This window comes from Pipistrellus hanaki, assembly GCF_964339955.1.
Source record: "Pipistrellus hanaki genome assembly, chromosome: 20".
In the NCBI taxonomy this organism is placed as follows: Eukaryota; Metazoa; Chordata; class Mammalia; order Chiroptera; family Vespertilionidae; genus Pipistrellus; species Pipistrellus hanaki.
In genome coordinates, this window is record NC_140522.1 from 490,174 (window position 1) to 515,075 (window position 24,902).

General features: G+C 69.9%; 1 protein-coding gene across 1 annotated transcript in view; it reads right to left on the bottom strand.

Annotated features, from left to right (window-relative positions):
* KIF21B (kinesin family member 21B) overlaps nt 1-24,579 on the bottom strand; it is a gene marked incomplete at its 3' end in the record, with an annotated part of 26,582 nt that extends 2,003 nt beyond the window's left edge. The window contains 25 exon segments of the mRNA XM_084868508.1: nt 854-911; nt 1,023-1,074; nt 1,245-1,410; nt 2,289-2,390; nt 2,632-2,823; nt 3,614-3,755; nt 4,063-4,295; nt 4,835-4,903; nt 5,425-5,532; nt 6,012-6,211; nt 6,827-7,018; nt 7,216-7,333; nt 8,150-8,240; nt 8,677-8,806; nt 8,809-8,888; nt 8,976-9,039; nt 9,648-9,837; nt 10,607-10,802; nt 11,752-11,867; nt 12,008-12,175; nt 12,470-12,604; nt 12,874-13,023; nt 13,451-13,633; nt 14,336-14,558; nt 24,406-24,579. Of these exon segments, the coding sequence (XP_084724634.1) occupies nt 854-911; nt 1,023-1,074; nt 1,245-1,410; nt 2,289-2,390; nt 2,632-2,823; nt 3,614-3,755; nt 4,063-4,295; nt 4,835-4,903; nt 5,425-5,532; nt 6,012-6,211; nt 6,827-7,018; nt 7,216-7,333; nt 8,150-8,240; nt 8,677-8,806; nt 8,809-8,888; nt 8,976-9,039; nt 9,648-9,837; nt 10,607-10,802; nt 11,752-11,867; nt 12,008-12,175; nt 12,470-12,604; nt 12,874-13,023; nt 13,451-13,633; nt 14,336-14,558; nt 24,406-24,446 (3,399 nt within the window). The 5' untranslated portion in view covers nt 24,447-24,579.
* Nucleotides 24,580-24,902: the final 323 nt, after the last annotated feature.

The window sequence follows — 24,902 nt, forward strand, 5'->3', positions numbered from 1 at the left end:
GACCCTCCGGACACACCCTGAGCCGTGTCTCCAGGCTCCCGGCAGACTCGAGGCGGCAGGCACGGGCTTTCTGCCCTCATGTGGACCGCGCACCCCACACGCGCACCCCACACTGTGACAGTTCTCTCTTAAGAACCCCCGTTTCCTGCCCGAGGTCAGGGTTCAATTCCCGGTCAGGGCACAGGCCCGGCTGCAGGCTCCATCCCCAGTGGGGGGCGTGCAGGAGGCAGCTGATGGATGTCTCTCTCTCATCGATGTTTCTAACTCTACCTCTCTCCCTCCCTCTGTGTGAAAAATTAATAAAAATATATTAAAAAATAAATAAAAATTAATCAATTAATTAATGAAAAATCCCGTTTCTTGGTTGAAGCCTCCCATGGCCGCACCCTCCCAGGTCCCCAAAGGCTCGCTGCTGCCCCTGCTGGTGGCCGACGGAGCTGCGCCCACAACCCCCAGGGACCTGGGGAGCTGCTGGCTTGGGTCTGGGCCGGGGAAGAGGGAGGTTTTGAAAGCGGGAAGCGGGGGCCCTGGGCTAAGGGGAGGCCACAGGCAGTGGCTCAGGCTGCTCCTCCCCTTTCCCCCCCCCCAATCCCCTGCACCCCCTGCTCCCCGATTCCAAAAGAACAGGCTGCACCAGGTTCCACACCTGCACCCGCCCGGCCCCATAGGAGGCAGCACAGGGCTGGGCTGGAGGTGAGGGGTGAGGGGTGAGGGCTGAGGGGTGAGGGGTGAGGGGTGAGGGCTGGGGGTGAGGGGTGAGGGGTGAGGGGTGAGGGGTGAGGGGTGAAGGGTGAGGGTGAGGGGTGAGGGGTGAGGGGTGAGGGGTGAAGGGTGAGGGGTGAGGGGGGCTCACCTTGAACTTGAAGTCGTCGTGGCTGCTGGAGCCTTTCATGGTGAAGGACTGGGAGAAGCTGAGGGAGGAGCAGGGGGAGCTCAGGACCCGAGAGCCTGGGGGCCCCGGGGACCCCGTCCGGTCCCCCCCAGGCCTGCGGGGACCTGCCCCCCCGCCCCCCGGGCCTCACCTGCCCTCAGAGAACTCGGAGACCTCCTCGTCGGTGCTGGCGTAGCCGTTCTCTGGGGGGGGGGGGGGCGGAGAGGGGGGTCCGATGGGACTGGGGGAGCCAGGGTCCCCCCGGAGCCCCAAGGCCGGGCCGACCCCCGTCCTCCCTCCTCCCTCCCCCCCTGCCCCCCGTCCTCCCTCCCCCTGCCCCCCACACCCCTCCTCCCTCCCCCGCCCCGCACACCCTGCTGCACGTTGTGGAGGAGGGCCTGCAGCTCGGGGTGCGCCTCCGCCTTCTCCCGCAGGGCGTCCAGCAGCAGGTGGTTCTGGGCGGGGCCGGCCAGGTCCGTCTGCCGCAGCCGCCCCTCCAGCAGCCGGATCTGCGCCTCCTTCTGGGCCACCTGCAGCCCCTGGGGACGGGGAGCCGCCGGGTGACCCCCCAGCAGGGCCAGGGGCACCCCCATCCCTGCCCTCACACCACCGGGGAGACCCCCATCCCTGCCCTCACGCCTCCAGGGGGACCCCCGGAGGGACCCCCGGAACTCCCAGACGGCAGCTGTGCCCGCTTAGACCTGGGGTGCGCCCCTGAGCCCCCCTGACTGTCCCCACACAGGACCTCGGGGTGTGGCTGTCAGTAATGGGGTCTTTGGGGGGCTCCATCCCCCGGGGGGGGGGCGTGCAGGAGGCAGCCGATCCATGATTCTCTCTCAGCGTGGGTGATTCTCTCTCTCTCCCTTCCTCTCTGACATCAATAAAAATATATTAAAAAAAAAAAAGAGGAGGGGACGGGTGAGGAGTTGGGGGGGGGCCGCTCCCCCGTCCAGAGCTGGACTGCACCCCCCCTCGGGCGCCTGTCCCCGAAGGCCGCCGCCCGGGGCGAGGGAGCACGTCCTGTGTCCAACGGACACGCCCGGGGCCCCGCTGTCCCGGCCGGGACCCCGCTGTCCGTCCGCGCTGCCCCCGCACACGATCACACACTCGCCCCGCCTCCAGCGGACCCCAGCCCGGCCCCGCTCCGGGCCGGCCAGGGCACAGAGTCCCTTCCACAGAGGCCGGCTGCGAGCCAGGTGTCCCCGGTTAAAGACCCCGAACAAGCTGCAGCCTCGGGGCGTCTGTGTCGACGTTCCCCAGGCAGGGCCCGGCCGGGGCCTGGGAGTGCCGGGGCGCCCAGCAGCCGGGCCGGAGGGGGTGGGGTCCGGTCCAGCGGCCGGACCGGAGGGAGTGGGAGTGCCGTCCAGCGGCCGGGCCGGAGGGGGTGGGGTCCGGTCCAGCAGCCGCGGCCGCCCACCTTGTCGATGGACGCCTTGAGGAAGTTGTCCAGCAGGAGGCGGGCCTCAGCCAGCGAGCAGGAGCTGATGACCACGGACGTGTCCGTCGAGTCCAGCTCCTCCTGGGGCCAGAGAAAGAGGCCGGGTCAGCAGGGCTGCACCCCACCTGGCACCCGCTCCCTGCACCCCACTCCCTGCACCCCCCTGTACCCTACCCTGCACCCCCTACACCCCACTCCCTGCACCCCCCTGTACCCTACCCTGCATCCCCTACACCCCACTCCCTGCACACCTCCACACCCCATTCCCTGCACCCCTCCTGCACCCCGCTCCCTGCACCCCCTCCGCCCTGTGCGGCCGCACCTTGGTCTCCTCCAGCTGCACGATGGTGGCCTGGCAGTCGGAGATGCTGTCGTTGATGTAGTCGATGTTGGCCGCCAGCGCCTCCACCTCCTCCGCCAGCTCCTGCAGCCCCCTGTCCTCCGGGCTCTCCGCCCGCAGCCACTCCCGCCTGCGCTGCAGCGCCTCCTGCAGGAGGAACAGCTCCTCCCTTTTCTGGGGGCGGGGGGGGGGGGGTCAGGGTGCGGTCCAGCCTGCCACGGCCGCCCGCCCCGCAGCCTCCCGGGGACCCCAGCACTCAGAGGTGGGAGGAGCCTGCCTGGGCCGGCAGGGCACAGCGGGCGGCCACGGCGGGCGGCGTGGCTCCGTGGGTGACGTGGCCCTGTGACCCAGGAGGCCCCGGTTCCATTCCCGGCCAGGGCACAGGCCCGGGTTGTGGGCTCTGCCCCCAGTGTGGGGGGTGCAGGAGGCAGCCGGTCCATGATCCTCTCTCATCATTGATGCTTCTAACTCTATCGCCCTCCCCTTTCCTCTCTGACATCAATAATAAATATATATATCTTAAAGTGACAGCTGATGGCAGAGGATTGCAAATGGGAGGGAGGGAGGGGAGCTGGCAGGAGGGCGGGGTGCAGGTGGGAGGGCGGGGATCAGAGAGAGGGCGGGGTGCAGAGAGAAGGAGGGCGGAGAGCAGAGGGAGGGAGTGTGGGGTGCAGGGAGGGTGGGGTGCAGGCGGGAGGGCAGGGTGCAGGGGGGACGAGGTGCAGAGAGGAGAAGGGGGTGCAGGTGGGAGGGCGGGGTGCAGGGAGAATGGGGAGCAGGGAGGGCGGGTGCGGGAAAGGGAGGGATATAGAGGGGGTGCAGGGAGAAGGAGGGGGTGCAGGGAGAAGGAGGGGGTGTGGGGAGGGCGGGGAACAGGGGGGCGGGTGCAGGAAAGGGAGGGATATAGAGAGGGTGCAGGGAGAAGGAGGGGGTGCGGGAGGGCGGGGAGCAGGGGGGCGGCCACCTTGATGAGCCGCTCCATGTCGGCCTCCAGGTTGGCCAGCGTCATCCTCTGCATCACGATGTCGATGACCCTGCGCTCCAGCGACTGCCACTTGAGCCGCGCCGCCTGGCTGGAGGCCTGGCCCCTCTTCTGGAGCTTCTTCCTGGGGCGGGCGGAGAGCGGGCTGGGTGGGGGGGTCCCTCCTCTGCCCTCTCTCCCTCCCTGGGGGAGCTGACAGCCACGGGGGGGCCACAGCGGGAGCTGACGGCCACGGGGCTGCCACGGAGGGAGCTGACGGCCACGGGGGCGGCCACGGCGGGAGCTGACGGCCACAGGGGGGCGGCCACGGGGGGAGCTGACGGCCACGGGGCGGCCACAGCGGGAGCTGACGGTCACAGGGGCCGCCACGGAGGGAGCCGGCGGCCATGGGGGGGGCCACAGCGGGAGCTGACGGCCACGGGCCCCCTCACCTGGCGGGCCGGGCGCCGTGGGCCGTGGCTGCGGGGTGGTCGCCCAGGAAGTGGTTGGTTTTCCGGTTCCACTGGCGCACGATGGTGGACACGGAGCGGACCCCGGACTCGGCCTCGGACGAGGTGGTGCTGGCGGACACCTCGGCCCCCGAGTCCAGCATGGAGGGCTTGGGGCCCACGCGCCCCGCCGCCCGCTCCGACATGGGCTTGGCGAGGCGCCGCAGTGCAGAGACCTGGACCGGAGGGGGTCCGGTGAGCAGGGCCCGGGATGGGGGGATGGGGAGGGGGTGCCGGTGAGCAGGGTCCGTGATGGGGACAGGGAGGGGCCCGGTGAGCAGGGCCCATGATGGAGGGACGGGGGGGGGTCCGGTGAGCAGGGCCCGTGATGGGGGGACAGGGGGGGTCCGGTGAGCAGGGCCCATGATGGGGGGACAGGGAGGGGTCCGGTGAGCAGGGCCCGTGATGGGGGGACAGGGAGGGGCCCGGTGAGCAGGGCCCGTGATGGGGGGACAGGGAGGGGCCCGGTGAGCATGGGGGGACAGGGAGGGGGAGCATGGGGCCCTCCGTCCAGCCTGGGCTGGGGCTGAGCCAGGGCCTGTCTGCTGTGACAGGGACACCGAAGGCTTTTTTGTTTGTTTTAAAGGTGGGACTGGAGCCTGCAGCGGCCTCCGGCCTCAGCCCGGTCAGGGTGTCCGCGGGGAAGGAGGGAGCGGGCCCAGGTCCCCAGCCCCGGGGGATCCGAGGGGGCGGCTGGGAGGGGGGGCACCCTCACCTCCTGCGTCTTCCTCCTCAGCACCAGCTCCTGCTGCCGCTTCTGGGACTCCAGAGCGCGGATCTGAAACTGCGGGGAGACGGGTCCCCCTCAGGAGGGTGGGCAGAGGCCTGGGCTGGGCCGATCAGTGTGCAGATCCAAGGCCCAGAGCTCGGGGACCCCCACCCCAAGGGCCATTCTCCGGACTCTGGTCCCCATCCTGGGCCAGGAGGCCTGGCTGGGGCTCTGCAAGCTCCTGCCCCTCCCGGGCCGGTCCGCCCCCAGAACATGAGGCTGCAGAACCGCAATGAAGCCCCGCCCATCACCATGCCCTCCCCTTCAGGCCCCGCCCACCAGCAGCCCTCCTGCTCCAGGCCCCGCCCTCCACCACGCCCTCCCCTCCAGGCCCCGCCTATCACCACACCCTCCTGCCACAGGCCACGCCCTCCCGCTCCAGGCCCCGCACACCAGCAGCCCTCCGGCTCCAGGCCCCGCCCTCCACCACACCCTCCTGCCCCAGGCCCCGCCTCTCCAGCTCCCCCCACTCCCACCCTCCAGCCTGCAGGCCCCGGACTGGGGGGTGGGGGGTGTTGGGGGGCGGGCACCCGCACCTCCTGTCGCCGCTGCTCCTTCTTGAGCTGCGCGATCTCCCGGTTCCTCTTGGTCTCCACCAGCCGCCGCCGCTGCTGCTCCTCCCGCATCTGCTTCATCAGGGCCACCTGGGGGCGGGGGGGGCGGGGCTGAGCAGGCGCCCCTCGCTGGGCGGGGGGGGGGGCAGCCGGGCAGCCTGCGGGGGGCCCCTGAGGCCCGCCCCCCACTCCTGCGCCGGGGCTGCGCTGCCCCTCCTCCTGGGCCCCCCCGCCCAGCCATGTCCCACCCGGCCCCCGCTCCCGGCCCTGGTCCCCCCGCCCCCCGCCCCAAGCCACCGTCCTGGGTCCGGCTATTCCAGGCCCGGCCCAGCCCAGGCTGCGGGAGCTGGTGGCCCGGTGTGGACGGAGCTGCGGACCGCGGCGGGGGTGGGGTTGGGGGTGCGGGTGAGGGGCCAGCCCCCAGGACCAGGTGAGGGTGGAGGAGGCTGGTGGCCCGGTGTGGACGGAGCTGCGGACCGCGGCGGGGGTGGGGTGGAGGGTGCGGGTGAGGGGCCAGCCCGGTGCAGGAGGCTGCGGGGGGGTCCGGAGGTCACACCCCCCGGGCCCACCTTGGCCTTCTTCATCTCGGCCACCTCGGCCTGCAGCCGCCGCAGCTCGCGCTCGTAGCGGGACTGGTTCTTGAGCAGCCGCGCGTGCTCCTTCTGCGCCGCCTGCAGCTTCTGCAGGTCCCGGTGCATCTCCCGCAGCCGCCGCTCGTAGTCCGCTCGGATCTTGTTGGCCTTCTCCTCCGTGTAGCACTCCATGGTGCCTGGGGGAGGGAGAGAGAGAGAGAAAGGGAGAGAGAGAGAGAGAGAGAGAGAAAGGGAGAGAGAGAGAGAGAGAGAGGTGGCCGTTAGGTCAGGGCCACGTCAGTCCCCACAGGCCCTGCCTGACCCGGGGAGGCCTCGCCCCTCTAGCCAGTGGGTGGGGCTTGAGGAGCAGGAGGGCGGGGCCTGCATGGCTATGGAAGGGATTTGTAGTGATGTGGGCGGGGCCTGTGGGGCTGTGGGAGGGGCCTGCAGTGCTATGGGGGGGGGGCTGGGGAGCAGGAGAGGCGGGGCCTGCAGGGCTGGTGCAGTGGGGCAGGAAGCAGGAGAGGGGGCGGGGCCTGAAGTACTGTGGGCGGGGCCTGCATGGCTGTGGGCGGGGGTTGTAGTTATGTGGGCGGGGCCTGTATGACTGGGAGGGGCCTGCATTGCTGTGGGCGGGGCCTGCAGGGCTGGTGCTGTGGGCAGAAAGCAGGAGAGGGGAGCAGAGCCTTGAAGCAGGAGGGGCGGGGCCTGCATTGCTGTGGGCGGGGCTGCACGACCATGGGCGGGGCCTGCAGTGCTATGGGCGGGGCCTGTGTAGCTGGGCGGGGCTGCAGCGCTGTGGGCGGGCTCACTGAGGTTCTGCAGCACGCGGTCCCTCTCCAGCTGGGTGTCCCGGATCTTGTTCTGCAGCAGGATCAGCTTCTCCTCGTACTGGTGCTTGAGCGTCTGCAGCCGCCGCTGGCTGTTCTCCAGCTCGTCGATCAGCTTCTGCTTGATCTCGATCTCACACGTCAGGTCGGCCAGGTCGGCCTGGAAGTTCACCTCTGCGGGCAGAGACGGGCCTGACCCGGGCGCCCGGGCACCGGGGCGGGGAGCGGGCCGGCCGCCACCACCCTCAGCCCAACGCCCTCGGGAGCTCGCCCCCTGGGTGCTGCCTGCTGGGCTCCATTTCCCGTCCCAGGTCCCCGGCCCGGCCACCCTCTCTCTCTCAGACCCGAGGACTCCGGGGGCCCCCACACACCCTTCGCCTCGGGGTCCGAGTCCGAGTCCACCAGGCTCTCCTCGCTGCCCGAGTCCTCGTCCTCGTCCTCACGCCCCTCCTCCTCCTCGCAGCCGCTCTCGTCCGGGTCCTCCTCCTCCTGCCCACGAGCGCCATCAGGGGGCGGCGGTCCCCCCAGGCTGGACCGGCCTCGGGAGGGGCGCCCAGAGCGGAGGCCGGTCCCGACGTCCCCGCAGGCGGAAACGGGGTGGTGTGTGTGGGGTCCTCGTCGGGGCCCTTGTGCCACCTCCGAACTGGAGGGAGCCCCCCCGCAGCCCGGGCAGTGGGATCGGGGGACTGAGGGATGGAGGTCACCATGGTAACCAGCAGAGCCAGCAGGAGGCAGACCAAGCACCATCCCCCTGTGCACACGGAGGTGCTGGGCCCGCCAGCAGGAGTGGGTGAGTGCGCGGAGGGGAGGGAGGGGAGGGGAGGGGAGGGGAGGGAGGTGAGGGGAGGGGAAGGAAGGGGAGGAGAGGGGAGGGGAGGGGAGGGAGGTGAGGGGAGGGGAAGGAAGGGGAGGAGAGGGGAGGGGAGGGGAGGGAGGTGAGGGGAGGGGAAGGAAGGGGAGGAGAGGGGAGGGGAGGGAGGGGGAGGAGAGGGGATGGGGGAATGGGGGGAAAAGCAGGGAAAAGGGAGGGAGGGAGGTGAGGGGAGGGGAAGGAAGGGGAGGAGAGGGGAGGGGAGGGGAGGGGAGGGAGGTGAGGGGAGGGGAAGGAAGGGGAGGAGAGGGAGAGGGGAGGGGAGGGGAGGGAGGTGAGGGGAGGGGAAGGAAGGGGAGGAGAGGGGAGGGGAGGGGAGGGAGGTGAGGGGAGGGGAAGGAAGGGGAGGAGAGGGGAGGGGAGGGGAGGGAGGTGAGGGGAGGGGAAGGAAGGGGAGGAGAGGGGAGGGGAGGGGATGGAGGGATCAGGCTCACCTCCTCCACCTCGTTGTCCTCGTTCTCGTCCGTCTCCTCGCCGGGGTCCGGCTGGAGCTTCGCCCTCTTTTTGAAGGCCTCCTTCTCCGGGCTGGGGGCGGGGGGTGTGTGGGGGGAGAGGCAGGGTCAGGGGGCAGACCTGCCTGAGCCTGGGGGTGGGGGTGGGGGTGGGGCTGGGGGGGAGGCTTGTCTTGTCCGGGGGTCACAGGACAGGACCAGGTTCCTGCTCTGCAGCGTCCGGCCGCCCCTGCCGTCCCCCGGCCACAGACACCGGACCCCCCGCCCCTCCCACCCCCGATCCTCCGCCCCCCGCTCCCGGGCCCTCCGCCCCCCGCTCCCGGGCCCTCCGCCCCCGGCTCCCTGGCGGACAGCGGCAGCAGGCGGCTCTGCCCCCGGTGGCCCCGTTGGCGGCTCTGCCCCCGGTGGCCCCGTTGGCGGCTCTGCCCCCGGTGGCCGTTGGCGGCTCTGCCCCCGGTGGCCGTTGGCGGCTCTGCCCCCGGTGCCCCGGTGCCCCCGGCCTCGCTCGCCTCTTCCTCCGCTGCCGGACCTCCCTCTTCTTGAGCCGCTCCAGGTCCTGCTTGGCGCGGCGGATCACCTCGGCGGCGTCCTCCATGGGCCCCGCCGGGCCCCCCAGCCCGGGCCCCGGGGACGCGCCCGGGGGAAGGGGCCCCGCGCGGCGGCCCGGGACAGGCTGCGCCGCAGCGACTCGTTCATGGCCTCGCTCTCCAGCAGCTTGGTCCTGGGGGGGGGGGGGGGGGGGGCGGTGAGCGGTGCCCTCGGCGGCCCAGCCCCCCGGTCCCGGGTCCCAGGGTGCCCGCCCCCTCACCGCAGCTCCTCGATCTCCCGGATGTAGGTCTGGATCAGGGCGCCGATGGCCTCGTTGCTGTCGCCTGGGGGGAGGGAGCCACAAAGGCAACGTCAAGCCCGGCTGGTGCGGCTCAGTGGTGAGCGCGGGCTTCTGACCCAGGAGGTCATGGGTTCGATTCCCCGGACAAGGGCACAGGCCCGGGTTGCAGGCTCAACCCCCAGTGTGGGGGCACGCAAGAAGCAGCACATCCATGATTTTTTCTCTCTCTTTCTCATCAATAAAAATATATATTTTTACTTTTATTTTACTTATTTTAAAAAATATATTTTATTGATTTTTTACAGAGAGGAAAGGAGAGGAAGAGAGAGCTGGAACATCGATGAGAGAAAAACATCGATCGGCTGCCTCCTGCACGCCCCCCACTGGGGATGTGCCCGCAACCAAGGTCCATGCTCTTGACCGGAATCGAACCCGGGACCTTTCAGTCCGCAGGCCGACGCTCTATCCACCGAGCCACACCGGTTTCGGCAAAAACATATATTTTTTGAAAAGTTGAAATTGATTGGGAGCAGGTGCATGCATGAACGGCTCGGTGAGCTCCTGGGCTGGCCTCGCCCGCCCGTCTCCCGGCCGGGGCGGGGCGGGGCGGGGCGGGGAGAGGAGGGCGCCCTGGCCCCGGCGCCCACTCACCGGCCTTGGCCAGCAGCAGGCTGGCCTCCTGGCTCATGAGCTGGGTGACGCGGCTGTTGATGGCGTCGATGGCCTCCTGCATGGCCTTGACCCGCAGGCGCAGCGCCCCGTTCTCCTTCTGCAGCATGGCGTTCTCCCGGAACAGGTCGCTGTAGCCCTCGCTGCCATCCTCCCCGGCCACCCTCTTGCCCTGGGGGGGGGGGAATGGGGAGGAGCCAGGAGCCTCAGCCACAGGGACCCGTGTCCACACCCTACAAGGCCTGCTCCCCGGCCCCCGCCCATCGCTCCTTCCTGCCGCCGAGGCCACGGAAAGGACTCCTCCTCCAGGAAGCCCTCCCTGACCACCCAGGAGGGAGGGCCGACTCTCCGCTCTGCCTCCCCCGGCCCGGCCTGCCCCGGGGCTGCTCGTGCGGTCCTGGCCGCGAGGCTGAGTCTGGTTCTGAGTGTACGAGCCGTCAGACCGGCCACGCGGGCTGGGTGTGTGTGTGTGTGTGTGTGTGTGTGTGTGTATGGTGTGTGTGAGTGTGTGTGTGTGTCTGTGACTATGTGTGTTTGTGTCTGTGTCAGTCTGAGTGTGTGTGAGTGTGTGAGTGAGTGTGTGTGTACGTGTGTGTGTGTCTGTGTGAGTCTGTGTGTGTGTCTGTGTGTGTGTGTGAGTGTGAGTGTGTGTGAGTGTGTGTGTGTGTGTCTGTGACTGAGTGTGAGTGTGTTTGTGTGTGTGTTTGTGTGTGTGTGAGTGTGTGTGTGTGTGAACAGTGTGTGTGTTTGTGTGTGTACGTGTGTATGTGTGTGAGAGTGTGTGTGTACATGTGTGTGTGAGAGAGTGTGTGTATGTGTGTGTGTATGTGTGTGAACGTGTGTGTACATGTGCGAGTATGTGTGTAAGAGAGTGTGTGTGTGTACGTGTATGTGTGTGAGAGTGTGTGTGTATGTGTACGTGTGCGTGTGCGCGCGCTCACCGCCTTGTACTCCAGCAGCTCCATCTGCAGGCGGGCGATCTCGGCCCGCAGGGCGCTGATCTGCTGGCTGGTCTTGTCCTGGTTCACCACCACCTTGTTCTTGATGTTGCGCGCCCGGTTGGCGTACTTGAGGGTGTTGAGTGTCTCCATGAAGTCCCGGTCCGAGGGGCTCACGCAGGCGATCATGATGGTCTGGCTGGGGTGAGGGGGGGCGCAGCAGGGGGAGTGAGGGTTCCGGGTGCAGCCGGCTCCCCGAAGCTCGGCCTCAGAGCAGAGCACCTATCCCCCCGCCCTCTGTCGCCTGGGGACTGGGCTTCACGGGGCAGAACTGGGTGGTGGGGACCCTCACCCCCACGGAGCAGGTGGTGGGCAATGTCGGGGCGACTGTGAGGGGCCAGGCCAGAGAGACGGCCCTGCACCTCTTTACCGTTTCCCATCTAGTACCCGTCTGGGCTCTGTCACCTTTGTATTTTTTAAAATATATATATATTTTATAGATTTTTTTACAGGGAGGAAGGAAGAGGGAGAGTCAGAAACATCGATCAGCTGCCTCTTGCACACCCCCTACTAGGGATGTGCCTACAACCGAGGCACATGCCCTTGACCAGAATCGAACCCGGGACCCTTCAGTCTGCAGGCCAACGCTCTTTCCACTGAGCCACACTGGTTAGGGCATCTGTCACCTTTTTATTTTTATAATATATTCCTTTACTGATCTCAGAGAGGAAGGGAGAGGGAGAGAGAGATAGAAACATCCGTGACGAGAGAGAATCACGGATCGGCTGCCTCCTGCACGCCCCACCCTGGGGATCCAGCCAACAGCCCGGGCCTGTGCCCTGACCGGGAATCGAACCCTGAGCTCCTGGTTCACAGGTCAACGCTCCTCTCCTGAGCCCCGCGGCCGGGCTGTCACTTCCTTCAGGGACTGTCCCTCTCCTGTGTGTGTGTGTGTACGTGTGTATGTGTGTATGAGAGTGTGTATGTGTGTGAGTGTGAGTGCAGAGTCCCCATCTACCGCCCGAGCTCAGGGGGCGCCTCCCGGCCCCGAGTTCCACCCGCAGCCCAGAGCGGGGTCTCCTGTCCCGGGGGAGGGGCCTTCCCCTCACCCCGCCCCCCCCTGTCCAGGAAGTCCCGCCCCCGCCCACCTGTTGCCGCCCAGCGAGTCCTGGAGCAGCCGCGTGAGCTTGGAGTCCCGGTAGGGCACGTGCCCCGCCTTCTTGCTCTGGTCGCCCAGCGCGCTGATCACGTTGCCCAGGGCCAGCTGCGGGGACGGACAGACGGGGGCTGGAGGGGCCCCGGGAGGGACCGCCGGGCCCTGGGCCGCCTGCACCGCCCCTCCAGCCGCCGCCCCCCGCGCCCCCGCCCCCGCCGCCCCATCCCCGCCGCCCCCGCCGGGCCTACCAGGCCGCAGTTGATGGAGATGCCCTCCTTCGCCCGCTCGCCCGTGGCCCCCGTCCGCTTCAGCCGCTCGGAGCCCGCCAGGTCCACGAAGTGGAACTTGGCCGTGAGGGTCTCGTACTCCGGGGCGGGCGCCGCGCCCTCCGGCAGCCCCGTCACCGCCTCGTGCACCTGCGGGAGGGCGGCCGCTGACTCCGCCCGCCGGGCAGGGGCCCCTCTGGGCACAGGCCCCTCCCGCCCGCCGGGCACAGGCCCCTGACTCCGCCCGCCGGGCACGGGCCCCTCCGGGCACAGGCCCCTCCGGGCATGGGCCCCTCCGGGAACGGGCCCCTCCGGGCACAGGCCCCTCCGGGCACAGGCCCCTCCCGCCCACCCGGCACAGGCCCCTCCGGGGCCCCTCCGGGCACAGGCTCCCCCCGGAGCAGCCCCCCGCCCCCGCCCCGCCCCAGGGCCCGGGCCCCTCACCGGATCGGGCCGGGCGCACACGCGCGTCTGGCACAGGTGGATGGTGAAGATGGCGTGGGAGCGGGAGCTCTGCACGTTCATCTGGGTGCTGGCCGTGGTGCGGGACAGAGCGCCCTGCCGCAGGCACTGGATCAGCTGGGGGAGGGGGAGGCGGCCGTGAGGTCCCCCGCCTGCCCGACCCCGACCCCGACCCCCACCGGCCCGACCCTGACCCCGGCCCCCAGCCCCCTGTCCCCTGCCCCCGGCCTCCGACCCCGACCCCAACCCCCGGCCCTGACCCCCAGCCCCCGGCCCCCGACCCCCGGCCCCCGACCCCCGGCCCCGACCCCAGCCGGCCCGCCCCCCGCCCCCAACCCCCGGCCCTGACCCCCGGCCCCCGGCCCCCGCCCCCGCCCCCCGCGTACCTCCTCCTGGGAGCTGATGAGGCGGGAGGTGACGCCGGTGGTGTAGATGCCGCCCTGCGCGTCCTCGTGGATCTTGATGTTGGAGCGGCGGTGCCGGGCCTCGGGGTCGCGGGCGGCGTCGAAGAGGTCGAGGATCTCCTCGTTGTAGAGCTGGGGGGGCGGGAGACAGGGCTGGGCTCTGCCTATGGACCGGCTGCTCCACTCTGCGGACGGGGAAACTGAGGCCAGCCCTGTGCCCTCCCCTCCGGTTCTGGGTTCTGGGAGTGGGGTGGGCGGGGGCCCGGCGGACCCTCCTGCGGCTGCTCCTCCCGGGCACCGGCTTGGGCGGCCGGGCAGGAGGCCGGGCCCTCCCTTCCTGGGTCAGAGGAGACTTGGGGGCAGGCAGGCCCCTGGCCAGAAAGGTCAAGGCCGTGGGGCCAGAGGCCAGAGCGGGCGGGAGCCACGGCTCTCCAGCCCCTTCGGACGCGGAAACCCCTTCCGGGTCCCCCACGGCCTTCCGGCTCCCGCGGCTCGTCCTCTGCCCGGAGGGGAGCCGGCTCCCGCACCCCCTCCACCCGCCCGCCCGCCGGCCCCGCACCTCCAGGAACTGGGCGCTGACTTTGAACTCCGGCCGGGCCAGGCCCTGCTCCCGGGCCCGCCGCTGCCGCTCGGCGATGCCGCCGAAGAGGTGGGCGATGGCCCGGGGCACGATGCCCTGCTCCTCCGCCGCCGCCGCCGTGTCGAAGCCGGTGCCCATGGTGTAGGTCTTCCCGGCCCCCGTCTGCGCCAGACCGAGCGGGTGAGCCGCCAGCGCCCCGACCCCCGCCCGCGCCCCGGCCCCCGCCCCGGCCCCCGCCCGCGCCCCGACCCCCCGCGCCCCCGCCCCGACCCCCGCCCGCGCCCCGACCCCCCGCCCGCGCCCCGACCCCCCGCGCCCCCACCCCGATCCCCGCCCGCGCCCCGACCCCCCGCCCCGCGCCCCGACCCCCCGCCCCGCGCCCCGCCCCGCGCCCCCCGCCCGCGCCCCGACCCCCCGCCCGCGCCCCGACCCCCCGCCCCGCGCCCCGCGCCCCCGCCCCGACCCGCGCCCCCACCCCCCGCCCGCGCCCCGACCCCCCGCCCGCGCCCCGACCCCCCGCCCGCGCCCCGACCCCCCGCCCCGCGCCCCGACCCCCCGCCCGCGCCCCGACCCCCCGCCCGCGCCCCCGACCCCCCGCCCGCGCCCCCGACCCCCCGCCCGCGCCCCGACCCCCGCCCGCGCCCCGACCCCCGCCCGCGCCCCGACCCCCCGCCCCGCGCCCCGACCCCCCGCCCCGCGCCCCGACTCTGAGAGCCTTCCCCCCAACCCCCCGTGGCATCCTGGGAGGACATGCACGCCTGGGCCCCTCTGGTCCTGGGTTCCAGCTCTCTCCCATCGCCGGAGGTGGGTGAGGCGGGTGTGGTGACGGGCGTGGCCGTGGCCGGCGTGGCCGTGGCGGCTCACCTGCCCGTAGGCCAGCACCGTGGCGTTGTAGCCCTCGAAGCAGCCCTCGATGAGCCTGCGCACGCAGGTGGCGTACACGTGCTCCTGCCACGTGTCCAGGTCGAAGACGAAGTCGTAGGTGAAGGCCTTGTCCTTGCCCAGCAGCACCTGCGGCTCGCCCGGCGTGACCGACGTGCAGACGTGGCAGCCCTCGATCTTCTCCTTGGGCAGCTGCGGCCGGATCCTGCCAGGAGCGGAGCCGGTCAGCCCGGCCCAGTCTCCCCACCGCCGAGCCCCCAAAACTCCCCCGCCCCCCGCCCTGTCTCCCCACCACAGAACCCCCAAGAGTCCCCCAGCCCCCCAGGACCCCCGAGCTGGAGGAGAAGGAAGTTTAGTGAGCTCCCCCACACCTCCCGTCCCGGCAGAGGACAGAGGCAGCTTTTGTACACGGACAATAATAAATAATAAATTCAGCTGGTTTAGCTCCGTGGTCGAGCGTCAACCTGGGAGCCAGGAGGTCAGGGTTCGGTTCCCGGTCAGGGCACAGGCCCGGGTTGAGGGCTCCATCCCCAGTGGGGGGCGTGCGGGAGGCAGCCGGTCCACGATTCTCATCACTCATGTTTCTCTCTCCCTCCCTCTCCTTTCCTCTCTGGAATCAATAAAAACAGCAGGCACTCCCCCTCCCACAGGGAGCCCCGGGCCAGTAGGGATGGGGATGGGGACGGGGACGGGGACGGGGACGGGGACGGGGGACCGGCCTGGCCGCTCGGGGGCTCCGTTCTGGAGGAGACCAGAGCCTCCTGAAGGCCTGGGGGCCGGGGCGCCTCCCGCTCGGAGGGGGCGCCCCCTCCCCACCCCGCCCCGAGGCAGAGCTGGCGGACATTCTTGGGAAGCAGCTCTGGGTTCTCACCCAGCACCCCCACCCCCTGCAGGATCCAGCGAGGAAGGCCAAGTGGGCTGAGGGCGGGACCTCTAGCAGGGCCCCCGGCCGCCACAGGAGGGCCACAGCCCAGGGCCCGGCGGGTGGGGGTGGGGGTGGGGGTGGGAATGGGGGAGGGGCTCCCCTGCGAAAAGGGAGAGAAGTGGCATCCGTTTGAGGGGGGTGCTAGGCACGGACGGGGCTACCTCCATCCGGCTGCGCTTTCCACCCCTCTTTCAAGCCGCCGTTGCCATGACGACCTCGCCATGGCAACCAGATGTGAGTCAGGGAGCATGTGCGGCGGGATTGGCAGAGCGCACCTCCCCAATGCCTAAAGCGAAAGGGGGGGGTGGGCGCCGATGCCCGGGGCTCCCCGCACCAGCCAGCCCCTCGCTGCCAGCTGGGCCTCACAATGAGCTGCTTGTCAGGCCGGTGCCCTGAGCCAACGTTCATCCCGAGAGGGAGAGAGTGAGGCCAAGCCGGCACCCAGCCGGGCCCGGGGCGCCCGCCTCCGAGCCACGGAGCCACGGAGCCCACAGATCCACCCAGCCACGGAGCCACGGAGCCACCCAGCCACGGAGCCAGGGCCTCCCGCCCTCCCCGGGCTGGCCCAGGCCCCCAGCTGTCTCCAGCTGCAGGCCGGAGCTCACCTGAGCCCATCTAAGCCTGTCCCCTGCTCCGAGTTGGGGGGGAGCGGGTGTCAGGGGCGGGCAGGTGCTCCGGGCCCGGTGCTCCCACCAACAGCGGCCTGGGGTTCTCTCTCTCTCCATATACTATATATATACACACACACACACACACACACACACATAAAATTGATGTCAGAGAGGAAGGGAGAGGAAGAGAGAGAAGCATCCATGATGAGAGGGAATCATGGACCGGCTGCCTCCTGCACACCCCACACAGGGGATCCAGCCTGCAACCTGGGCCTGTGCCCTGACCGGGAATCGAACCCTGACCTCCCGGGTCTTAGGTGGACCCTCACCCACGGAGCCACGCCAGCAGTGTGTTTGCGCATCTTAAATGATGCTGCATTACTGTGGGGCCCAGGGCAGGGCTCAGGCTCCGGGCTCAGGCTCTGGGCACAGGCTCCGGGCTCAGGCTCCGGGCACAGGCTCCGGGCTCAGGCTCCGGGCTCAGGCTCCGGGCTCAGGCTCCGGGCACAGGCTCCGGGCTCAGGCTCCGGGCTCAGGCTCCGGGCACAGGCTCCGGGCTCAGGCTCCGGGCACAGGCTCCGGGCACAGGCTCCGGGCAGGACCGAACGCCGGGCCTCAGGACCGAACGCTCCCGCCCTCAGTGCCCACAGCGCCCAGGTGTGCCCAGGGGCACGGGGTCAGGCCGGGCAGCGCTGCCGACCGGACCAGCTCCCGCCGACGCCCGCCCGGCCACGTGGGCCGCTTTCGATGCGATTTCTGGATCCGATTCAAACGCCATTTAATTACCCCGGGCAGATGGCCGTGCGGGCGATCGGAGGAAATCGAATCAGGGTCCCTGGAGGCCTGGGGTGGGCAGAGGGCCGGCTGCTGCCCTGCCCGTCAGAGCCCGTCAGAGCCCGCGGCACGGCCCAGCCACCTCCTGTGGGGTCCTCGGTGGTCAGAGAGGCCCCCACCGGCCCTCTCCCTTCCTCTCTGCCATCGGTACAGCCACACCTTTAAAGATCGCCTCCACCACAAGGTGAATCACGGTTTCAGCAACCTTGGCGAAGGTCACGATACCTCGCTCCCGGCCTGGGTCAGTCAGGGCCTGGGGACCAGCCGTCCACCTCCCCGCACGGACTTCCTGGGCCTGCCCTCGGCACCCTCCCCGAGCCCCACCCTCGGGGCCTCCATCCTGCCGCCGCCCGGCTCGGCGAGGCCCGGAACCGCCCGGAACAGAGGCCGCCTATTCCCGCCTCGGCCGGGCAGCCCGCACGGCGGGAGCGGAGGAAGGCCGAGCTTCTCAGAGGCCGCGCTTGGCATGGGCCCGGGCACCGGCTGCCCAGCTCGGGGCAGCTGAGCGGGAGCCGGCGCCGAGGGTGGCGATGGCAGACCCTCCCCTCCCCTCCCCTCCTCTCCCCTCCCCTCCCCTCCCCTCCCCTCCCCTCCCCTCCCCCCTGCCCCAGGAGAAGTGAGACCGGCTGCAAGGACCAGGGCCCACCCCCAGCTCGGAGCCAGAAGAACAGCTGAGCTCAGCGGTTCCTTAGACCTCGGGGAGCCGGGCGGCCGGGCGGGAGGGAGGACGGAGGACAGAGGACAGAGGGAGGACGGAGGACAGAGGACAGAGGGTGCCCGGGGCCCCCCACAGGCTCCATGCCAGAAGGAGGGGGGACGGGGCCAGCTCCCCTCATGCCCACCCCATCCTCAGCGACAACACAGACAGCCAATCAATCATGTCACTGCCCCCCCGCCCAGGCTCCGCCCGGCGAACTCGGGTCCTGGGGGTCTGCTCAGCTCGGGCGGAATGCTGGTGAGGCCCCAGCTGTCTCCTAACCGACCTGACCACCCCCCCCCCCCGACCCTGGCCTTGAGCTCCTGCAGGCGCAGGTCACTGCAGGTCAGGACAAGGGACCGGGCCAGGATGGAGGGCGGCCCCAGAGCCCCTGCACCCCAGCTTCCTCCATCCCCCGGGGGCGCCCCCTGCCACACCCTGGAAGCAGGACCGGGGACCTGAATCCTTCAGGAGCCCCAGGGGCCAGCGGACGGCCCGGGAGGGACGGAGACCGAGGCACATCCACCGCCTGGGTGAGCGCCCGGGAGCCCGGGGGACGGGGCAAAGGTGCCTGGACGCCCGGCCTCCTGCCCTGCCCCGCCCACGGCCGCGTGGACACGCTATCCTGAAGGCGTGTGTGTGTGTGCGTGTGCGTGCACACACGTGCTCATATGCACGTGGCAGGGACGTGGCGCGGCCCGCGACCTCGGGTCTGCCGGGCGCTCTGAGTCACTGAGCTGCACGCTGACCTGTCACGGCCCGGCTCAGAGACCGGCCAGATCAAAGGGGAGCCGGCCGCCGCAGGGGCCAGCCGGCGGGATTTAGATAAGCCGGGGGGGGGGGGGGGGGGGAAGGATGGAGGGGGGATGGAGGGGGGATGGGGAGGAGGGGGGTTAGTGTTTCCTGCTGCTCACGCCCGCTGGTCCCGGGATGGGGGGGGGGCGTGCAGGCGGCCAGTCTCTGGCTCCTTCCTGGAAAACCTCATCCCCGAGGGCTCGGAGCCCTGGAACCGCACCCCCTCCTGGTGCCAGGGAACCCCGGTCCCGGGAGGGCGGCCCCGCAGAAGGCGCGCCCCCAGCTTCCCGAGGCTCAAATGTGAGTCCGAGTCTCAAACCACCCCGGGCGGAACCTGGTGGGAACCTGGAGAAACCGGCCCTCCGAGCCCTCCCGCCCGCCCGGCTGGGCCTGCAGAGCGCCTTGGCCCGGGAGGGGAGCAGGACCAGAACCCAGACCCCGGCCGCTCCGCCCCGCAGCCTCCGGAGCGGACAGTATCCTCCTCCGGGCCGGGCGGGCAGCCTGCCAGCGGAGGCGGAGGCAGGAGCTCCCTCCCGGGGGAGTCTGGCCCGCAGACAGGGCGTGAGGCTGACAGCCCCCAGGAGGCGGCTCCCACCGGCCAGCCGGCTCTCCGACCGGCCGACCGGCACCCTGGGAACCGGGAGGTCCCGGCTCCACTGCTGTGGCTCAGTGATTAGACATCGACCTGGGAACCGGGTCACCAGTGAGGAGCGGGCAGGAGGCAGCTGATCCGTGACTCGCTCTCATCATGGATGTTTCACTCTTCCTCTCCGAAATAAAAAAAAAAAAATTATATATATATATATATATTTAAATATATATATTTTTAAATATATATATATATTATTGTTTTTTTACAGAGAGGAAGGGAGAGGGATAGAGAGTTAGAAAAATCAATGAGAGAGAAGCATCCATCAGCTGCCTCCTGCACGCCCCCCTCCCACTGGGGATGTGCGCGCAACCAAGGTCCATGCCCTTGACTGGAATCAAACCTGGGACCCTTCAGTCCGCAGGCCAACGCTCTATCCACTGAGCCACACTGGTTCCAGCAAGAAAAATATAGATATTTTAAAATTACAGTAATAATTATATTAAAAAGTGAATAATAAAACAGGGTGTGGATCCGACAGGGGTGCTGGCCCAGTTGCTGCAGGGGTGCAGAGAGGGGAGAGAGACAGAGCCCATGGCAGCCAGGGCGTCCTGCAGCCCCCCATCCCCCCCTGACCTTCTCTTGGCCTCTCGGACCCCCCCCCCATCCTCAGAGGAAGGACCCAGACGAGAAGGCTTTGTCCTGTGGGGTCAAAGGGCATGGGCTGAGGAGGCCCCGCAGGCCCGGGTGGGGGGGGGTGCTGGGCTCCCCCAGGAAACCGCCGGGGAGCCTCGGTGTCAGCTCAGGGAGCGTGGGGTTCAGGGCTGGGACCCCACTCCCTCCTGGGGGGGAGGTTCTTGATCTTCCTCTTTCACCCCAGAGTCCTGCCCAGGGACAGGCGGTCTATGGGGTGGGGGTGGGGGGGCATCTGGGGGAGAGCTAGATGCCCACCCCAGGGCACCCGGATCTCAGCTGTCCCCCAGCAGCAGGGGGAGGGCACCCCCAGAAAGGCTAATAACACCAGGAAGGGGAGGGGCCAGCAGAGCGGGGTGCCAGTCGGAAGTTGGGGAGCAGGCAGGGGTGCGAGGAGGAGCTGAGAGCCGGGCCAGACCCGGCCCTGAGCCGGACAGACCCCACGGGACTCGGCCGCGGCCGGGGGGCCTGGGAAGCACAGGCCCGGCTCCCGCCCGGTCCCTGGGCATCTGGCAGGGTTTCCCATGACCTCCCAGGAGACCGAGCGGCAGCGCCCGGGGCTCGGAGCCGGAGCGTGACAGCATCAGCATGTGGCGGGGACGGCTCAGCAGGGCCCCGGGGACCGGCCCTGCGGAGGAATGCAGAGCAACAGGCGCCGAGGGCTGGCCTCGGGGACGAGAGTCTCGCCCCACGGCCCAGGCCCCGGCCCCACACCACCGGCCCGGGACGGACGGAGACGCAGGTCCAGGGGAAAGGAAGCTCCCTCAGCACAGGAGGGAGCCGGGGTTTATTCTTTATTTCATTATAATGTATATATTTCATTGATTTTTCACCGAGACGAAGGGAGAGGGAGAGAGAGCAAGAAACATCGATGGGAGAAAAACATCGACCAGCTGCCTCCTGCACGCCCCCCACTGGGGATGTGCCCGCCACCAAGGTCCATGCCCTTGACCGGAATCGAACCCCGGACCCTTCAGTCCGCAGACCGACGCTCTATCCACTGAGCCACACCGGTCGGGGCGATATATTTTTTATTGATGTCAGAGAGGAAGGGAGAGACACACACCCATGAGGAGAGAGGACCATGGACGGGCTGCCTCCTGCACGCCCCCCCCTGAGGTTCGAACCATGACCTCCCGGTTCCTGGGTCGATGCTCAACCACGGAGCCGGGCCGGGCTGGGCAGGGGTTATTTGTGGACATTTTACGCCCGTCCCCGGCCGAGGCGTCGAGCCGCTGTCCCCATTCTGCGGAGGGGGAAACCGAGGCCCAGACGGGGACGGAGCAGGCGCCCACGGCCCGCCCCGCCCTGCGCCCGGAGATGGAGGCTGAGGGTGTCCCATGGGCACTTCCCCTGCCGGCCCGCCCCGCCTCCCGGCCCCGCCGCCCGGTGCAGGTTTTGAAAAGCCGCCGTCCAATCAGCAGGCTGCCCGTGGGGGAGGGGACGGGCTTCCGGGGCTGTGGTTACTACCGGCCACTTCCTCGCGATGACATCAGAAGCCCCGTCCCCCCAGGGCTCAGGTCGGCCCAGCCCAGAGGTCCTGCCGGGGCCGCCTGCCCGGGGCGCGGCCGGCGTGGCCCTTACGCGCCCGTTTCTGTCTGCCTCGGTCTCTCCGTCCCAAACACCAATTCTCTTTTCTTTTTTTAAATTCTATTGCTTTCAGAGAGGAAGGGAGCAGGAGAGAGAGAAACATCAAGAGAGAATCATGGATCGGCTGCCTCCTGCACGCCCCCTCCTGGGGGTCAATCCAGCCGGCCACCCTGGGCATGTGCCTTTAACTGGAATCGAACCCAGGACCCTTCAGTCCCCAGGCCGATGCTCTATCCACTGAGCCACACGGGCTAGGGCTGCTGTCACTAATGCCCTCTATCAGACGGACAGGACGATCTCAGAGTAGCGGGAACGAGGGAAATACGGTGGCGGTGGCTGGAGAACCGGGGCCCCCGGGCACCCCGACCTCTTCCCAGGCCCTGCTCCACCCCGGAGCGCCCCCAAGGCCGTGGGGCTGGCCGAGGCGCGCCCCCCCCCCCTCCCCACCCAGCAGCCTGAAGGAAGGAAGCTTAAGGAAACGGCAGAGATAAGGGGAGGGGGTCAGGCCGCACGGAGGGGGCCCGGGGTGGGGCCCAGAGCCGGGGTGGGGGTGGGGGTGGAAGGGTCTTAAATAAACATGCCACGTGACTGGCTTCCTTCCCCAATGTGAACTCTGCAAGCTGGCGTTTCCCAGCAGCTGCCCCCACCCCCCTACACTCTCTCTCTCCCGCCCTGAGACAGCCCCCCCTACACACACACACACACACACACACACACACACACCACACACACCCCTCTCTCTCTCTCACACACACACACACACACACACACACACACCACACACCCCTCTCTCTCTCACACACACACACACACACACACACCCGGCGAGCCCAGCTCCAGGTCCTTATCCTGCCAGGGGATTAGTGGAGGGCGGGAGGGCGGGCGGGCAGATGCAGGCTGGCTGGCCATCTCCTGGTGCCAAGGGGGCAGGGGCCGAGGGACCAGGATGTGGGAGGCCGGGGTGGGTGGTGGGGGGGCTTTGTGGATTGCCTCACACCCAGACCTTCCTTCCCCCTCTCCCCCAGCCCAGGTCCTGACAGTCCCCCTCAGGCTCTGCCCCAGCCCAGGCCTCTGCAGGGACCGGCTGGCAGCGAGTGGCCCGGTCCTGTCCCTGGAGCCCAGGGCCTGGCACGTCTCAGCCGGGCTAACACTGCCTGCCCGCCCGCCCCATCCCTGGCTCCGGGTCCCAGGAGCTCACAGGCAGCCCAAAAGCAGCCCCGTTACAGCCCCAGACAAGAACGGATGTCCAGTCCAGCCCGCAGGCCGGGGCCGGCGTGGCTCAGCGGTTGAGCGTCGACCTAGGAACCAGGAGGTCAGGGTTCGGTTCCCGGTCAGGCTCCATCCCCAGTGTGCAGGAGGCAGCCGATCCATGATTCTCTCTCATCATGGATGTTTCTCTCTCCCTCTCCCTCCCGCTCTGAAATCAATAAAAATATATTTTTTTAAAAAGAGAGAGAGACTTCTAGAAAGTCAGAGAGAGCAGCACTGGTGACGGGCAAGCCTCAGTGACCACCAAACCTTGGTGTCCTCCCCCAGTCCATTCCAGCCCCCACCCGGCCCTTTAGGGCGGGGGTGGGGGTGCGAGAGGTTCCTGGGGATGGGGTGAGGGGGTGAGGGGGTGATGGGGGGACCCGTGGCTGAGGAACTCTCCTGACAGCCAGGTCCGTCCTCAGCTCTGCGTCCAGCTCTGCGCCTTCCATGGCCCGCTGCCCACTGAGGTCTGCCCGTGCCAGGCCTGTGCCAGGCGGGCACTCCCTCCGAGGAGGGAGGGCGGAGTGGGTGGGCCTCACCTCCCAGGAGCCCTGAAACCGGGGCCCTTCTGACTCTCAAACACCTCCCCCCTGCCCGTCACCCCATCAGCAGCTCGTCCACAGAGCGGGCACCCCGTCTCCCTGGGCAAGCAGAGCGGGCAGCCGAGCTGAGGGCAGTCCGGGCGCAGAATGGGGTGCAGTGGGCGGGCCCGGTCCCCTTCCTGTGGCGGGCATCCGGGGACCTCTGGTGGGGGGCGAGGGGACCCCAGCTCTCTCTCCCTCAGCCCTCCACTCCAAGGGGCGTTCCACCCTGGCCGCGCCCCGGGGGCCCCTCTGGCGTGGGGAGGGGCTCTGGCTGGCGCTGTCCTGCAAGATGGAGTCCACGGCAAAGCCCCCACCCCCCCCCCCCGTCCTGGTTCCTGCTCCCCCAATGTGCTCGAGGTGCCAGGCTTACACTCCTCGCACCGACCCCACCCCACCCCACCCCACCCCTCCCTGCCTCCCTCCCTCCCTCGACCTCCACCGCTTCCTGCAGCAAAGTCAGCCAGCCCACAGGCACCTGCGGGCTCCCCTTTGTCTGCTGGGCGGGCAGAGCTGACACCGGTGCAGCCGGGCACGTGGCGGGCGGGCGGGCGGGAAGGGGGGGGCAGCTCGGTCTCCCAGCCTCACCCCAGAGCCCCAGTGGTACCCCCCGGACTCCCCCTTCTCTCTGGGCTGCAGAGGGCGAGCCAGGGGCCTGGGGACTGTCCTGGGCAGGAGGGGGGGGTGCTTTTCCACCGCCCAGGTGACCCCCACATCCTCTCTGGCTCCTGGAATATGGGTCACCCTGCCACCCGGCTCAGAGCCCAGACCCCCAGCCGTCACACCAGCTGGCATTCCTCCCCGCACACAGACCCCCCCCACCCCCCCAACCCAGGGCGAGGCAGCGAGAGGGCGTGTGGTGGGAAGGGTCCCCCCAACAAAGGGCACCCCAGGGGTTCAGGTTTGCAGCCTTCCCTGCCCCGCACCGTGCACCCCCTGACCTCCCCCCGCCCCAGCCTCAAAGGTCAGGCCACCCCTCAGGCCCTGAGGCGAAAGGAGCCCCAGGGACACCCCTTCCTCTGTCCCCAGCCCCCCACTCCCCTGGGGCAGGGCCAACGGGGTCCCCGCCTCCCCACGGAGCGGGCACCGGCCGGCCCCGCACCATCTTTGTCTGCGGGATCCCGGGCGGGACCTGCCGCCGCCCGGACCCGGAGCCAGACCGGCCGCCCCGGGCGGATGGGGGGGACGGTTCCCCGCGACACCCCGCGGCCCCGCGGGCGGCGAAGCGGAAACACGGGCGCCCCGCCTGGGCCGGGCTGGGTGTGAAACACCGGATTTCCTTGTTTATCCGATTTTCGGGTGATCGAGGCTCCCCAGAGGGGGGCCCCTCCCCCGAGAGGACCCCCGAACAAAGCGCCTCCCGCCGCCCGGCGCGCGGGTGCACGCGGCCCTCCTCCGGGTGCGGGCCCCGGGCCCCGGCCCCCCGGCCCCCCGGCCCCCGACACAAAGCGGCCCCGCGCCCGCGCCCCGCGCCCCCGGAGCCTACCTGACGGCCACCTTGACGCAGCAGTCCCCCTGGCCGGCCATGGCCGAGGCGGGGGTCGGGCCCGGGTCCGGGTCCGGGGCACGGGGGCTGCGCCCCAGGCGGCGGCGGGGGGCGCGGGGCGCCGGGGACCCGCTCACACCTCCGCCCGCCGCACCGCCCACCTCGCGGCCACCGGCGCGCCCGCCGCGGACAAAGGGGGCGGGGGCCGTCCCGGGCCTGGCCCCGCCCCGCGCCCGGGCCCAGGCCCCGCCCCAGCCCCGCCCCGAGCCCGGGCCCCGCCCCGCGCCGGGGCCCAGACCACGCCCCAGATATGTCCATAACCACGCCCACATACCCAGCCCGTCAATCGAAGGCCGTCCCGGGCCTGGCCCCGCCCCGCGCCCGGGCTCACGCCCCGCCCGCGGCCCTGCCCGGAGCCCGGGCCCAAGCCACGCCCCTCAGCCCTGGCAGCCAATCGAAGGCCGGATCGGGCAGAGGGGGCGGGGCTGGAGCCTTTG